This window comes from Drepanopeziza brunnea, assembly GCF_022702325.1.
Source record: "Drepanopeziza brunnea f. sp. 'multigermtubi' strain 214-2 chromosome Unknown ctg15, whole genome shotgun sequence".
Taxonomy (NCBI): Eukaryota; Fungi; Ascomycota; class Leotiomycetes; order Helotiales; family Drepanopezizaceae; genus Drepanopeziza; species Drepanopeziza brunnea.
Window position 1 is genome coordinate 1,471,823 of NW_027094078.1, and position 13,855 is coordinate 1,485,677.

Here is a 13,855-nt window from a genome sequence, read left to right on the forward strand (position 1 = left end):
CCGCTGACATCAATGGGTCAACCTTGATGACTAGCGATAAGGATAAGGAAAACGACAGGCACCACTCCGCTCCGCTCCACTCCGAACGGACCGACCCCTGTCTCGCCAAGGCCAAGACAGGAGGCCGAGCTTTCTTCTCAACATCGGATCCTACAAACCCTCACCATGCAACCCCCAAGATACATTATTCGAGCTACTAAACTGTATGGACTCAGATGACTTCTATCCGTCGCGTTAAAGTTGTCAAGAAGCTCGCCGATGATGCTGTGAGATTGTCAAACGTCTTTATACCGCGTATTGATCGACAGAACGACGATTACAACAACCAAAATGGAGCTCCAAAACCTGATACCTGGAGTGATCCAGGTATGAACGTATCCGTATGCTGCCCATGCCTTGGTATAACCCGCTGAACAAGGACACTAGGGCCCAAAGTTCCCAAAGAACAACTCGTCGCTGTCAAGGACAATATAGCCACGGTCGACTTCCCAACCACTTGTGCCTCTGGTATTCTCCGGAACCATCAAAGTCCATTCGAAGCCGATGTGATCACCCGGCTTACCATTCCTGATAAACCGGGAAGAAGGGTTATCACAGGGAAGACGAACATGGATGAGTTTGGCATGGGGTCCCATTCGACAAACTCATTCTTTGGACCTGTCAGGAATACCGGCCAGTTTGATACGTATTCTGTTGGGGGAAGCTCAGGTGGCAGTGCAGTTGCGGTGGCTAATGCACAATGTCCTGTTGCCTTAGGTACGGACACAGGAGGTTCGGTCAGGTTACCAGCAGCCTATACGGGCATAGTAGGGTTCAAACCTTCGTATGGACTTGTATCACGCTGGGGCGTAGTACCTTATGCCAATTCCCTGGATACCGTTGGGTTCCTGGCTTCAAAAACGAAAGCTATTCGCTACGCCTTCAATCATGTCTCTAAGTTCGACATCAAGGATCCAACCTCAATATCACAAGAGTCACGAAAGAGAATGGACTTGCACAGGAAGAGAGACTTGCGACAGGAGTTTCAAAGGCAAAAGAGAAGTGGTGAACTTGATCCTACGGAAAAACTGGCCTTCAACAACATAAAGATCGGTGTGCCACTGGAGTACAACATAGAGGAACTCGATCCGGGTGTACGCCAAGCATGGCAAGATGCCCTGCAGATTCTGCAAGAAGGCGGCGCAACTATTGTACCGATATCTCTTCCAAACACGAAGCATGCTCTCTCAGCATACTATGTTCTTGCGCCAGCTGAAGCGGCCTCGAATCTGTCGAAATACGACGGTGTGAGATATGGCACTCGTTCAAAGTCTGATGATGGCGCTGGAGATGTTTTGTATTCGAAGACACGTGGTACAGGCTTTGGTAATGAGGTCAAGAGGCGCATCCTTCTCGGCTCTTATACCCTGAGTTCAGAGGCGATCGACAATTATTTCATCAAGGCCCAGAAAGTGCGCAGATTAGTCCAACGAGACTTTGACCGAGTGTTTGCAATATCGAATCCTCTCCGGAACCCAGAACAATTTGATCTTAGCAACATGGATGAATCGATCCAGCTTGACGACAAGCTCGGTCCCCCTCAGGTTGATTTCATCGTTTGCCCTACGGCCCCGACACCCCCGCCAACCTTGAAGGCGGTCTCCGAACTGAGGCCAGTTGACACTTACATGAACGATGTTTTCACCGTACCTGCTAGCTTGGCTGGTCTCCCTGCAATTAGCATTCCTTTTCTGATAATTTCGGAAGACGAAACCGCGAGTGTGCCAAGTTTTGCAGGTATACAAATTATTGGGCAGTACTCTGATGATGACCGAGTTCTTATGGTGAGTAGGTTGCTTGAAAAGGCTTTGACGAATTATTCGCTGGTACGAACCTACTTTACACAAACACAAAGAATTAGGAAATGCCTGAGTGGTCCTTCCCTGTCACTACCTGCCCCTGCCGCAGTCAGTTATAATGTATACAACTCTGAACGAGAATTTCTTCGGTCGAAGCTCAATAAGTGGAAATTGAAACAGAGGCTTCGCGGATCAGAATCTGAAGAACGGACCCAAGAATTCGACTACGTTCTTGGCGCGTGGTAGTATCTCGCCAGGCCACCTGTACAGAGCAGCGAGAGTCCCGAAGCTGTCGAGACGCACGAAAGTAAACCGGAGAATTAGCAGGGCACTGGACGTATGATCGATTTCGAGGATGCATTTCGCCACATGGGACAGCTCCTTACTCTGCACGAGACTTGGGAGTCCTGAAAAGATGAATGCCGACCTTGAAAACTTCTTTGACAGGTGGCAGTTTGTCAAAGCTGGGCTCTTCGTCAATCTGGCCTGACGCATGCCACACTCCGCGGGAGACGAGAAGCCCCAAAATCCTGCGAATCCCTGATAAAATGGAAGTCTCGCGTCTTGGGATGCTGCAGATAACATCATCCGGGCTTGAGGCGGAATTTGGCCCTTTTCTCCAACAGACACAGAATTGTCTTGAAGCTCCCCAGGCAATGAGAGCACTTCCTCTTCACCTCTGTACAGTACGTTTTCAAAAGATACCCGCTCTTGCAAATGACGCGTGTCACTGGCTCAGTTAGAAACATGACCAAATGACACAGAATCCTGCGCCTGTAATTGAACACTTTCCTCTGCGTGAGATGGAAATATACCAAATACCACCTAATACCTGGTCCCTCATCTTCCTTGAAGCCCGCAACGCGTTCAAACCGCATTTTTCTCCGTACGGCAAGCCTTCTCATCTCCTTCTCACCCGAACCCACAAACCTCATCATCATCCCAAACCACACTTTACAACCAACCCACTCCCTCCCCCTCTCCTCATGAACCACTTTACCTAAACCTTTCCTCCTCAAGCGCCGTCTCCCCCACAGCCTCAACAAGCCTAGCACCCCACCTCCCGGCTTCCCCCACCACATTCTCAACTCCATACACAAAACTCGTGCCCTGCACCTTCTCTTTCGTGTCAGTATCCACAAACCCAGCTCGGCTCCGGCTCCCCATCTCAGCGTGCATATTCGTCAGAACGAGGTATCTTCCTCCCTGCTGCTCGGCTTTTAGCAGTGCCTCCGCGGTGCGGAAGAAGACGTCGAGGGGTACGTGTTCGAGGACTGGCGTAGATCGTGGATAGCCCTATATCTGCCGTTTCCCTGCAGTGCTGTTACGGCTGGATAGTTGTCGGGTTCAGGGCGTCGAAATCTAGGAACTGGTTTTTTTTTTTTTTTTTTTTTTTTTTTTTTTTTTTTTTTTTTTTTTTTTTTTTTTTTTTTTTTTTTTTTTTTTTTTTTTTTTTTTTTTTTTTTTTTTTTTTTTTTTTTTTTTTTTTTTTTTTCCCGATGTTGGTTTGTGAAGGGGAGAGTTTGCGAGAAGCGCTGTTGCACTCTTGATAGAATGCTGGGATTGGTGTTGAATAATATTCTTTTCATCTTCCTTCCTCCACCTCGTTCGTAACCTCGTCAAACCGCGCGGGTGAGTACCTAGTATTGTATTGTTGTTGTTGTTGTTGTTGTATCTATTTACGTCGGGCGGGTAGCAGGCGAAGCCTGCCGCCCTGGGACCTCTCATGGGGTACGGCGACGTGCTAAGCTAAGGAGTTACATACAAGACAGACCCAGAAAGCAATTCAAAGTGGTGCAGCAAAAGCTACTATCATCTGCGCCCTTCCCCTGCAGATAGGATGGATCGCAGTGAGAGGGGATTCTTTCGTCCAAGGAAAGGAAGCCAGAAAGAGAGTCAAACCGCCGTGGCCAACGTAATACATGGCTGCGCTAAAGTCGCATGACGACTGATATCGAGGCCAGACCGGGGTCAGCCGTACCTAGTATTGCGTGATACCGGTATATCAAACGCCAAAACTCAGCTGGAAGCTCGTAACAACGGGATGTTACAAGGTTCCAGCTTACAAACTCAACCTAATGAGTTTCCCGAACTACGATAGTGAGTCGTTCGGGCCGGAACCCCACAACGTTGCGACGTTACTATTGTGAGGTTCCGGCTTGTCGCCAACCGGTGAATGGGGCGGTAGTTCAACCATGCAAGCCGCTGAACCACCGCCCCGAAGCCCGGTTGAAGTTCAAGTTGCCGGTAGTTAGCTTCACAGAGTAAGCGATTTCTTTCTCACTTCTTTTTCAATCGCTTAGCAGAGGTGAGGCGAGGAGTCGCGAAGTCAGCTGACTACGTACTTCTAGTATTGTTTTCTTCCTCGAGGAGCTTGCTCCTCTCCATCTCAAAATATGTTGTGATTCCTATTTTGGTAGCGGAACTCCTTCAGGATTGTAATAATAACTTTGTAATTGAACGCCTCATCCGAATTTTCGAATTGAGTTCAGCCCAAGTATCTATCTCTCACATTGTGCCTCGCCAGCAGTTCGTTCTACTCATCGTCTAGCCACCGCTTCCGCTGCAGAACCTTGCTCCGAACCTTTGCGCGATCTTGGACCATTTCCTCGTTTGTTTCAAATCTTCTATTGTACTCACACCGTGCGCATTTTCGTACTGATTTGCTGCTGCGGTATCTGATTACATGTCGCCAGTTTTAATGACAAATACTTCTGTCATCGATAGCTCCCAGTAATACTGATCCTTCCTCTGGAGTCCTCTGGAGGGCGTTGATGCGGGGGGTACGAGGGAATATAACTCGAGATTAGAGGGAGAGTCAAGTCAACTGGATTCTAAACATAAGTTGGCATGGCCTTCCTTTCACAGGCAGCATGGCATGGATAGATTACAGATATTATGTACCGGTATATATGTGTACCTTTGCCCAGAGGCTGTATAGCTGAGTGTTGCTGGCTGATTGGATAGGACGAGAGGTACCGGCCATTCTAAATGATATACAATTAGATGATACGCATATTGAAATGCCATATATACGGTACCGGTATATCAAGAGCAATGATCGATTATACTTTGTACTTTGTACTTTGTTATAAATAGATGTATGTGCGGAGACAGCTCAGAAAGTTATCAGGCCCACCCACCCCCTATCGATGAGCCGGAGTCGACCCTCCACGGTCCAGCAATCCACCTCCTTGCGTTTGCTCGTTGGTGTTTGCTGGGAGAGACTCTGATTGGAAGACGCCCCAGAAAACAAATTAGGCCGAGCTCCAGCAGCAGAGATCTTCCTCCGCAAACAATTTTCGCCGTATCCCGTCCTTCTCTACCGACTTCCTATATACATACTGTTGTTGTCCTACCTCTGCAGTCCCTCAATTGCATTTCGTCTTGACCCTCAACATCCGCACGAGAATAATTTCATACCTTATCAACCCGGCACCTTTGCTTGCTTCCCTGGTACAATTATTATTTATTGAAATAACTTGACAACTTTCCAAAGAGGCACCGGCACGAGCCAAGAACCTCACCCCCCCCCCCCAGATACTCTGCAGCACGATTTGCTACTCTGCCGGCACCACGAATTGCGTCTTCTATCTCCTCCCTTTCGATCTTTCTGCAGCGGGAGTGCGAACACTCGGCGCGCTGCGAATTTGAAGGTGCCTTCGAGACTAAGACACCGCTCGATACGCTTCCCACCGCAAAAAAAAAACCCCCCCATACAAAATATGCCGGCCAACGGCAAGCTCCCAGGGCGATTCGAGCTCCCACAGCTCAAGCCCCTGAACTTCTCCCTCACAGATGGCACCGACATCCCTCCTCCCCCGGACTCGCCCATCGAAGAGCAGCCTCAGCATGTTCCTGTGTCAAAAGAAACTGCCGCCGCCACCACCTTACCAGCGCCGGGGTCCTTAACCTCCATGACGACGAACGGCCAATCCTCGCCAGACACGCACAAAGATAGCGGCGACGGCATGTACGATGGACGCAGGCAAACAAACTATAACATAGAGACGCCGCCCATGAGCCCGGCGTCGACGAAGCCGGGCAGCGTCCGCCGCTTCCTGCCACGTAAGGAGCTCAACGCCAATTACGCTGACGGTATGGACGACTCGAACGCATCGCATGAGGATCTGGTGAGCATAAAGCGCCCTGAGAGCGCGATGAGCTTCGCGAGCCAGCGGCCGAGTCTGGCGAAGAAGAAGAGCGGGAGCTGGTTCAAACGGTTGGGAGGGTCGAGTCGGAGGACGAGTGTGATCTATGAAGACAAGAAGACGAGTATGCAGCGTCAGCCAGCCATATACGAAGACGAGAAGACGATTTTGCAGCCTCAGTCGGCCCCGGTGACGAGAAAGGGACCCCCGCCGCCGAAGCTGCCAGAGTTGATGACGAGGGATGATGGAGGCAGTCTGGGGGAGGACATGTTCAAGAATATCAAGTAGAGAGAGGTGATACTGCTGGTTGGATACTGCTACGTCACCATGGCTGGATTGTTGACACGTAACTGAATGCTGGTATGGCTTACGATTCGATGTTGAGAGGGGGAGGGGGAACGAGACAGAGACCGAAAACCGAGATACCCGGCTCGATAGTGAGCAGCAATACCGCTCCTTTTTGGTGTTTCGATATCGAATACTGGGTAGGTCGCCTCTTGCCAGGCGTATTCTGTAATGATTGCCTGGTTGTATGTTCTGGATGGCTTCACAATATCTAAGTTATTTGCTACTGTACCGAGCACGAACTGAGAACATCTGCACCTCAACCTTCCCTCAGTTAGGTGTACCAGATTTCAAGAGCCAGATGGTATCTCAACTGATTTTAGTCTATTCAACTCTACACCATACCATCACACATCCTGTCCTCTCAGGATATGAAGACGAAAGAGTTATTTGTATTTCTGCGTCACGTTAAGTACCTAGGTAGTCCTCGTGCGAAGTCGTCTTCCCCGGACTTCAGCAGTCCCTGTCCCAGTCCCTTGCGAACATCACCCAATCCTCACAACGTTCTCCACCGTCCACGGAGTTCAAAACATGCAGGGCCAACGTGCATGCTGCATGCTACTGCTTGGGCATTAAGTAAACCGGCCCCCTGCCGGCCTCAACTGCCAACGCGAACGTCATAGCTCAAACAAGCTCCCTGAATATATAATATATCTTCACTTCTCTCCCATCCGCCATCCCACATTGCGCGCCATGTCGACACCACGAATATTACGGGCAAGCTGCGGCTTGGCTCCAGGTCTACGGCGCGCATTGGTGCCGTCGAACAACGTGCCATCGACGTGCCGGAGGTGGAAGTCCGGTCCGTATGGATATACACAAGCCAAAGCCCTCGTGTACTCGAAATACGGGGAGCCGTCTGATGTGCTCTCGTAAACTCCTCTTTTCATTTCCATTTCCATTTCCATTCCCACTTCCATTTCGTCTTCCTCTTCCTCAATTCCTTCTATCATTGTCAATACAGTATTATAAAAGTCAATGGCTAACAATCATCTCTGCGTAGACTACACACCCACTCCATCTCGCCCTCCCTCCCACCCAACGCCCTCCTCCTCCGCACCCTCGCAACTCCCATCAACCCCGCAGATATAAACCAGGTTCAAGGCGTCTACCCCTCTAAACCGCCCTTCACCTCCATGCTAGGCACCTCCTCGCCCTCTGCCGTCGCTGGCAACGAAGGCTGTTTCGAAGTCCAAGCCGTCGGGTCCTCCCTCTCGAAATCCTCCCCCCTCCAGAAAGGCGATTGGGTGATAATGTCCTCGACCAACTTCGGCACCTGGCGCACACACGCCCTCGCCACGGAAAAGGACGTCATCAAGATAGAGGATAAGGCCGGGCTCAGCCCAATCCAAGTCGGCACCGTGAGCGTGAACCCATGCACGGCGTACCGCATGCTGCGAGACTTTGAGACGCTGCGCCCTGGCAACTGGTTCGTGCAGAACGGGGCGAACAGCGGCGTCGGTAGGGCCGCGATCCAGCTGGGCCGGGAGTGGGGGTTGCGCAGCATAAACGTGATCCGAGAGCGTCCCGACGCAGTCGCGACGCAGGCCATGAAGGACGAGCTGCTATCGCTAGGTGGCACGCATGTCGTTACGGAGGCGGAACTCATGAGTAAAAGCTTCACGGAGCAGGTGAAGGAGTGGACTTCTGGCGAGAGAGTCAGGTTGGGTCTCAACTGCGTAGGAGGCAAGCCGACGGCGGCGCTCGTCAAGTGCCTGAGCGACTCGGGCCACTTGGTCACGTACGGGGCCATGTCGAAGCAGCCGGTGCTGCTACCGACTGGGGCCCTGATATTCAAGGACGTCAAGTTCAGCGGGTACTGGGTCAGCAGGTGGAGCAACGCGAACCCCGCGGCGAAGAAGGAGACGGTGGAGGAGATCTTGAGTCTGACGAGGGAGGGCAAATTCAGGGATATACCCGTGCAGGAGCTACAGTGGAATTGGGCCACCGAGGAGAGCGTGCTGAAGGACGCCGTGCAAGGCACGCTGGGCGGGTTCCGGGCCGGCAAGGGCGTATTTATATATGGTGATACATAGCGTAGAGTAGAGAGAGTAGGGTACGAAAGAAAAACACACGAAAGACTACCATACTCATATTTTCCTGCGTGGACTCCTCAACGACGACGCAAGAGAGGGCTCAAGCAGACAGATGGATACCCTTACAAAAGGCAAGTCATATAGATAAGAAGTCGAAAAGACCATAACGCAAAGCAAAGCCAATACCCAACCACACGTCCGTCCTGCCATGGTGTACATACGGACGAAGCGAAGTACATAGGGACAGTCAGTCCAATTGGTCGTTATCACTCACTCACTTACTCAACCATTCACTCACCCATTCACTCCTCTGTTTACTCACCTACTCACCTACTTACCTACTCACCTATCCACCTAGATACATATATACATATATATACATATATATACACATACATGTATAGGTATATATATACACACACTCTATAATAATAATAATACCCCGCCCCCTCCTTCCCCCCCCCCCGCAGCCATGAATCCAACCAAAGCAGCGCACGACAATAACAATAACAATAACACTAACAATAACACTAACTAGCAGCATCTCTCCACAACCATTATTATCATCATCATCATCATCATCATTCTTCTTCTTGCTTTTTTTTTAAAAAAAAGAAAAGAAAATAAGAAAAAGAAAGAAAGAAAGAAAAAGAAAAGAAAAAGAAAGAAAAAGAAAGAAAAAGAAAGAAAAAGAAAGAAAAAGAAAGAAAAAGAAAGAAAAAGAAAGAAAAAGAAAGAAAAAGAAAGAAAAAGAAAGAAAAAGAAAGAAAAAGAAAGAAAAAGAAAGAAAAAGAAAGAAAAAGAAAGAAAAAGAAAGAAAAAGAAAGAAAAAGAAAGAAAAAGAAAGAAAAAGAAAGAAACAGAAAGAAACAGAAAGAAACAGAAAGAAAAAGAAAGAAAAAGAAAGAAAAAGAAAGAAAAAGAAAGAAAAAGAAAAGAAAAAGAAAAAAAAAAAAAGAAGGATAAGTAAATAAGTAAGTAAATAAGTAAATAAGTAAATAAATAAGTAAATATAACAGAAATAAGATCAAGTCTTATTTAGAACAAACAGACAGGGAAGGGAAGGGAAGGGAAGGGGGCGATTTCTTGCTTGCTTCATTTACGTAGTAGTATACAAAGTAGGGAAGGGAGGGAGGGAGGGAAGGAGGGAGGGTGGGAGGTGAAAGTAAAGTTGCGGATAAAGGAAGGTAAAAAGAGAGGTAAGGTATGTAAAGGAAACCCTACCTACCTACCGTACCTACCCCGACGCATACATACACATACATATATACATATACATACACAAACACAGAATCGGAATAGAATACTACCACTACTACTAATTCGCTTGGCCTACCTAGCTTACCGGGTATCCTAGATGACCGACCAGAATTGTTGGTCGCGCAGATATAGCTCACACGCTATGTGTCACGGTGTCAAAATCAAATTCGCATCAATCACTAAGTGGAAAAATCAAAACACAATAGCATTAACTATCTGATCTGCCTCCCCGCGGGATGATACATTTACCCCTTCACACATGGAAAAAGCACATTAAACCCAGCCAAACGCCATGAAAAACCATGACCCTCCCCAATTCAAACGAAGACCGAGAACAGAATCAAAAGGTGAAAAAAGCACGCGGAATATTCACCCGTGTCGTTGCGCAGCGTCTTTGAAAGCAGCCTCTTGCATAGCCAGGAGTTGTTCAGTCGAGAGACCGCTTTGCTCGAGCTTGTTGGCTTTCTTCTCGCGACCCTGTGGATTGTCAGTGTTTGTGTCAGTGTTTGATGCTAGTGTAAGGGGAGATTCGGAAGGGGAAAAAATACCTTCAGCTGCTCCTTGTACTCATTAGCCACCTCCATAATACCGTGTACGTAGTCTCCAAAGCCCAGTTGCTCGAGGGCTTTAGTGATGTGCTCGCAGGCGATGGTCTTCTTGCTCTCTTGCTCGCTGATTTCGTTGGCCTCGGAGGAGATGAGAGTAATAAATTCGACGCAACATTCAATGAGGAGATCGCGGGCGTCTTTGGTTAGGCCCATTCCTGGAGAGCTCGCGAGGATTTCACCGACGATCTTTTGAACAGTAGCTATGAGATGTTAGTATGCAAACGTCGATAGAAGAACCCTAAGCCTCGGCGAGAAGCCTAGAGCCGGGCATCTACTGCTGCTGCATCTGAGATGTTGTAGCACGTTGTTGACGGTCATGGCCAAGGTGATGGTTGGAAGATGTAGGGAATATTTACCTTTCGGGAGAGAAAGGTCATCGTTGCCTAGAAGAGCCAAATTTAGTAAATGGTCACGTACCATGGGCAGACGACCGCATAGAGTGACGAAAAGAAAGTATGAAAAGGTGCAGACTCCTTCAAATGAGAAGGAAGAGGATCGCCAGCGACGCAGAATCTGTCAGGTTTGCATTGGTCCGCTGTCCTGAAAGGATGGACTCTTCAGAGGACGTATGTACCCCGTACTGCAGGGTCCATATCATCAGAAGTGGGCTTCCGATGTGGAGGCAACACAAGCGGCGACAGAAGAGCCATCCTGGGAAAGGAGGACATTATCGAAGAGCAAGGTTGACTGACCATTGCAAAGTCAGAAGATTGGTGTCCTTCCGGGTGAGACTCAGTGGAGCACCGACTACAATTTGAGTGCGTTGGGTCCACCGCATGCAGACCCGAGATGCATGAAACATGTGCCATTTCCACTGGCCACCCCAAAACAATCAAACCATCTCCCCCAGCTCCCGTTGGCTGTTTTCGCCCCATTATTCTAGCCCGTACTCAATCTGAGGGTCGACCTTGATCCCGTGACCGAAAGTCCACACCTTGATGAAGGGCTTTTCCTCCTCCCCAGAGTTGAGGACTTTATCAAATTTGATGACGGTGGAGTAGTGGTCACCGCGAACGGAAGCATCAATATTGCCATCCGGGACCTCGTGACGGCATCGAGGGCAGTCAATCGCATAAATTGGGATGTGGTGGAGCTCTTTGTCGCAAAATCGCGTTCCTTCTGCCAAGGGAGGGAGTGTGTTGAACCTCTCGGCGAATTTACAGCGGAAGCAGGTCATACGATAATCACCGCTGGGCGAGTTGATGAGGTTGATGTTGCAGACCAGACAGCGACGCCCGATCACTGGTCGAACTCTTGGTACTGGCTTAGCTGTAGCTTCGTCTTCATCTTCTGGCGCAGAGATCCGCATTTGATGGAAGAGCGAAGGAGGGAAGAGAGCTTCGACGGGTGCGGGCTCGACGGGAAGAGTCTCGGTAGGTGGCAGCTTCACTTCTTTTGTGGCCTGAGGAGTTATGATCTTGGTGGGAGGTGCGAACGAGGAGTGATAGAGCGTGGGGTGTGATGGTGCTGGCGGCGGTGGGTTTTGAATCTGACGAGGTGTTTGAGGAGGCGGCTTGGACATGGCGCCCGGGAATTGAGGTTGCGGCTTGGACGTGACGCCTGATGATTGAGGTAGCGGTTTGGAATTGATGCCCGAGAATTGCAATTGCGGCTTGGATATGATGGTTGAGCGTTGGGGTTGCGGCTTCGAGATGATGCCTGAGGGTTGGGGATGGGGTTGGCGTTGCGGTTGCGGCTTAGAGGCGGAGCCCGAGTTCTTCAGACCATCGTTGATATCCCAAACCGACAATTCGGGATCCGGACACCTGACCTGCAGCGACGTCGCGATGAGGGCCTGTAGCAGTTTCGGATTTTTCGGCTGGTTCCGGAGCCACTTCATCTCTGCCGTGGCCGAGTCGAACAGGCCCATTCCGGGATACACGATGCCGCCCAAGTCGTCCTCGCTGTAGGATTTCGCCTTGGCGGGAACTCGGCTCTTTTTCACCTTGGGCGGCGCTTTGGACTTGAACACGTCCATGCCGGGAAAGACGGTTTCGGGCCGTGCACGCAGCGACATGCCGAGTCTCGCTGGTTTCTCGTCTTCCGTAGCCGCCGGCGTCGGCTTTGGAGTCGATTTTGAGTTCGAGGTCGGGGTAGCCGTCGCGGTCGTGGTTGCCGCAGCGGTGGCGGCCGTTCCTGGTGGTGCAGTGTGTGAATGATGGACTTCTGGATTCGATAGGCCAAACGCGTGGATAATTGATGATTGATAGGAGCAGGCTGGGTTGGAGGTGGAAGGTTTGGAGTTGGACGTTGGATTTAGGAGGTTGGGGGTGAAGGGTGAAGGGTGAAGGGTGAAGGGTGGAGGGTGGAGGGTGAAGTGTGAAATGTGAAGAAGGGTAAAGGGAGAAGAGAAATAAAAACATTTCAAGTTCAAGTTCACGCGGAGCGGAGCCGCACTGGCAGCGGAAAAGGAAGGTGCCCGCTAGACCAATTTAATTTAATTTTTTTTTTCCCTCTGGCGCAAGATCCAGATCCGGATCCAGATGCAGATCCAGATCCTGATCGAGGACGGACCTCCGAAGGGGAGAGGAGGAGAAAAAAAAAGATCATCCAGAACAGCAGTCACGCGTTCACGTGCTCTGGAAACATGAAGGATTAAATAACGAACATGCAACTGAAAGAAAAATCGCGATAACTCACTGCCAAATTCCTTGTCCGACATCTTCTCAGCCTTTCTGTTCCGTTCCGTAATCTCTGTAATGCAGCAGTGGTCGAGGAGATTGTTACGGTCAAAGGGGAATTGTTGTGCGTTGAGGTGGAGGTTGGTGGTTGAGGAGGAGGGCGGGGTGTGGTGGTGGTGATGTTGGTGGTGGTGGTGGTGGTGGTGGTGGTGGTGATGATGAGGTGTTCAGTTTCGAATTGTGTTGCGTCGTTCCTGCCATTTCGGCCAGTTGGGGCAGAGGTATTTGTATGCGTGAGAACGGAAGGCGCGCTAGGGGTTACGCTAGTACTACTCGGGCTACCCGCCTCTTCTAGCAAGGGTTCGCGCGGGTTGGGGCTTGGCGCCATTTTGTTTTTGTTTAGGCCGAAGGAAGAAAGACGAAGATGACGGGCGGCACAGCGGAGGATGAACCCTCCACGGATTTGGGCCTTGTTCTCCACTCGGGTTTTGGCTCTTGTTCTCTTTCGGGTTACATAGGTACATAGGTAGGTAGGTACATAGATACACACATACATACATACACACATGCGCACATATATATATATACACACATACACACATACACACATACACACATACTTATATATATACAATATCCACACATACATATACATACAATCTCCACACATGCCACCATCCAATCCCGCTATGAATTCATGATTCACAAGTGGGTGGGTGGGTCCTTTACCCACCCGAGTCGGGCAAGCAAGTCAGGCATTTCCTCATTCAGCCTGCCCCTCATCATTCCCGAGGCCGAGGAATGAAAAGCTCGAGCTCGCACTCGAGCATTTTTCAAGATAGCCATCACTCACTTTGTCCCAAGACTGAATCCCTTGAACCTGCATCCTTTGCTATACCGGTATGCTCACTGGCAGGTCCTGAACGCTCGGCCAGAGAAGAAGTTGCCGTGTACATACCCACTCACCATCTCCAGGAGTCTACCCGCCAAGCTTTA

At 49.8% G+C, this 13,855-nt stretch overlaps 5 protein-coding genes across 6 annotated transcripts; 3 read left to right on the forward strand and 2 right to left on the reverse strand.

The window, feature by feature from the left end:
- Nucleotides 1–215: 215 nt before the first annotated feature.
- On the forward strand, nucleotides 216–2,181 carry L3040_008334 (uncharacterized protein; the record flags this gene model as incomplete). The annotated part of the gene is made up of 3 exons (XM_066153992.1): nucleotides 216–366; nucleotides 427–1,823; nucleotides 2,035–2,181. 3 exons carry the CDS (start codon nucleotides 216–218, stop codon nucleotides 2,179–2,181), a joined length of 1,695 nt encoding a protein of 564 aa, XP_066010537.1.
- A 3,382-nt stretch (nucleotides 2,182–5,563) lies between these two features.
- On the forward strand, nucleotides 5,564–6,277 carry L3040_008335 (uncharacterized protein; the record flags this gene model as incomplete). 2 transcript variants are annotated; one of them, XM_007295370.1, is made up of 1 exon in its annotated part: nucleotides 5,564–6,277. In XM_007295370.1, one exon carries the CDS (start codon nucleotides 5,564–5,566, stop codon nucleotides 6,275–6,277), a length of 714 nt encoding a protein of 237 aa, XP_007295432.1. The 2 variants fall into 2 exon arrangements, with proteins under 2 accessions (XP_007295432.1, XP_066010538.1); XM_066153993.1 differs by having other exon boundaries at nucleotides 5,939–6,277.
- Nucleotides 6,278–7,027: 750 nt separating this feature from the next.
- Nucleotides 7,028–8,370, forward strand: L3040_008336 (uncharacterized protein; the record flags this gene model as incomplete). Its single annotated transcript, XM_007295369.1, has 2 exons — nucleotides 7,028–7,206; nucleotides 7,338–8,370. The coding sequence occupies 2 exons, from the start codon at nucleotides 7,028–7,030 to the stop codon at nucleotides 8,368–8,370; spliced, it is 1,212 nt and encodes a 403-aa protein (XP_007295431.1).
- A 1,629-nt stretch (nucleotides 8,371–9,999) lies between these two features.
- On the reverse strand, nucleotides 10,000–10,906 carry L3040_008337 (uncharacterized protein; the record flags this gene model as incomplete). The annotated part of the gene is made up of 4 exons (XM_066153994.1): nucleotides 10,000–10,107; nucleotides 10,179–10,438; nucleotides 10,595–10,621; nucleotides 10,813–10,906. The coding sequence occupies 4 exons, from the start codon at nucleotides 10,904–10,906 to the stop codon at nucleotides 10,000–10,002; spliced, it is 489 nt and encodes a 162-aa protein (XP_066010539.1).
- A 206-nt stretch (nucleotides 10,907–11,112) lies between these two features.
- L3040_008338 (uncharacterized protein) lies at nucleotides 11,113–12,255 on the reverse strand (the record flags this gene model as incomplete). Its single annotated transcript, XM_007295367.2, has 1 exon — nucleotides 11,113–12,255. One exon carries the CDS (start codon nucleotides 12,253–12,255, stop codon nucleotides 11,113–11,115), a length of 1,143 nt encoding a protein of 380 aa, XP_007295429.2.
- Nucleotides 12,256–13,855: the final 1,600 nt, after the last annotated feature.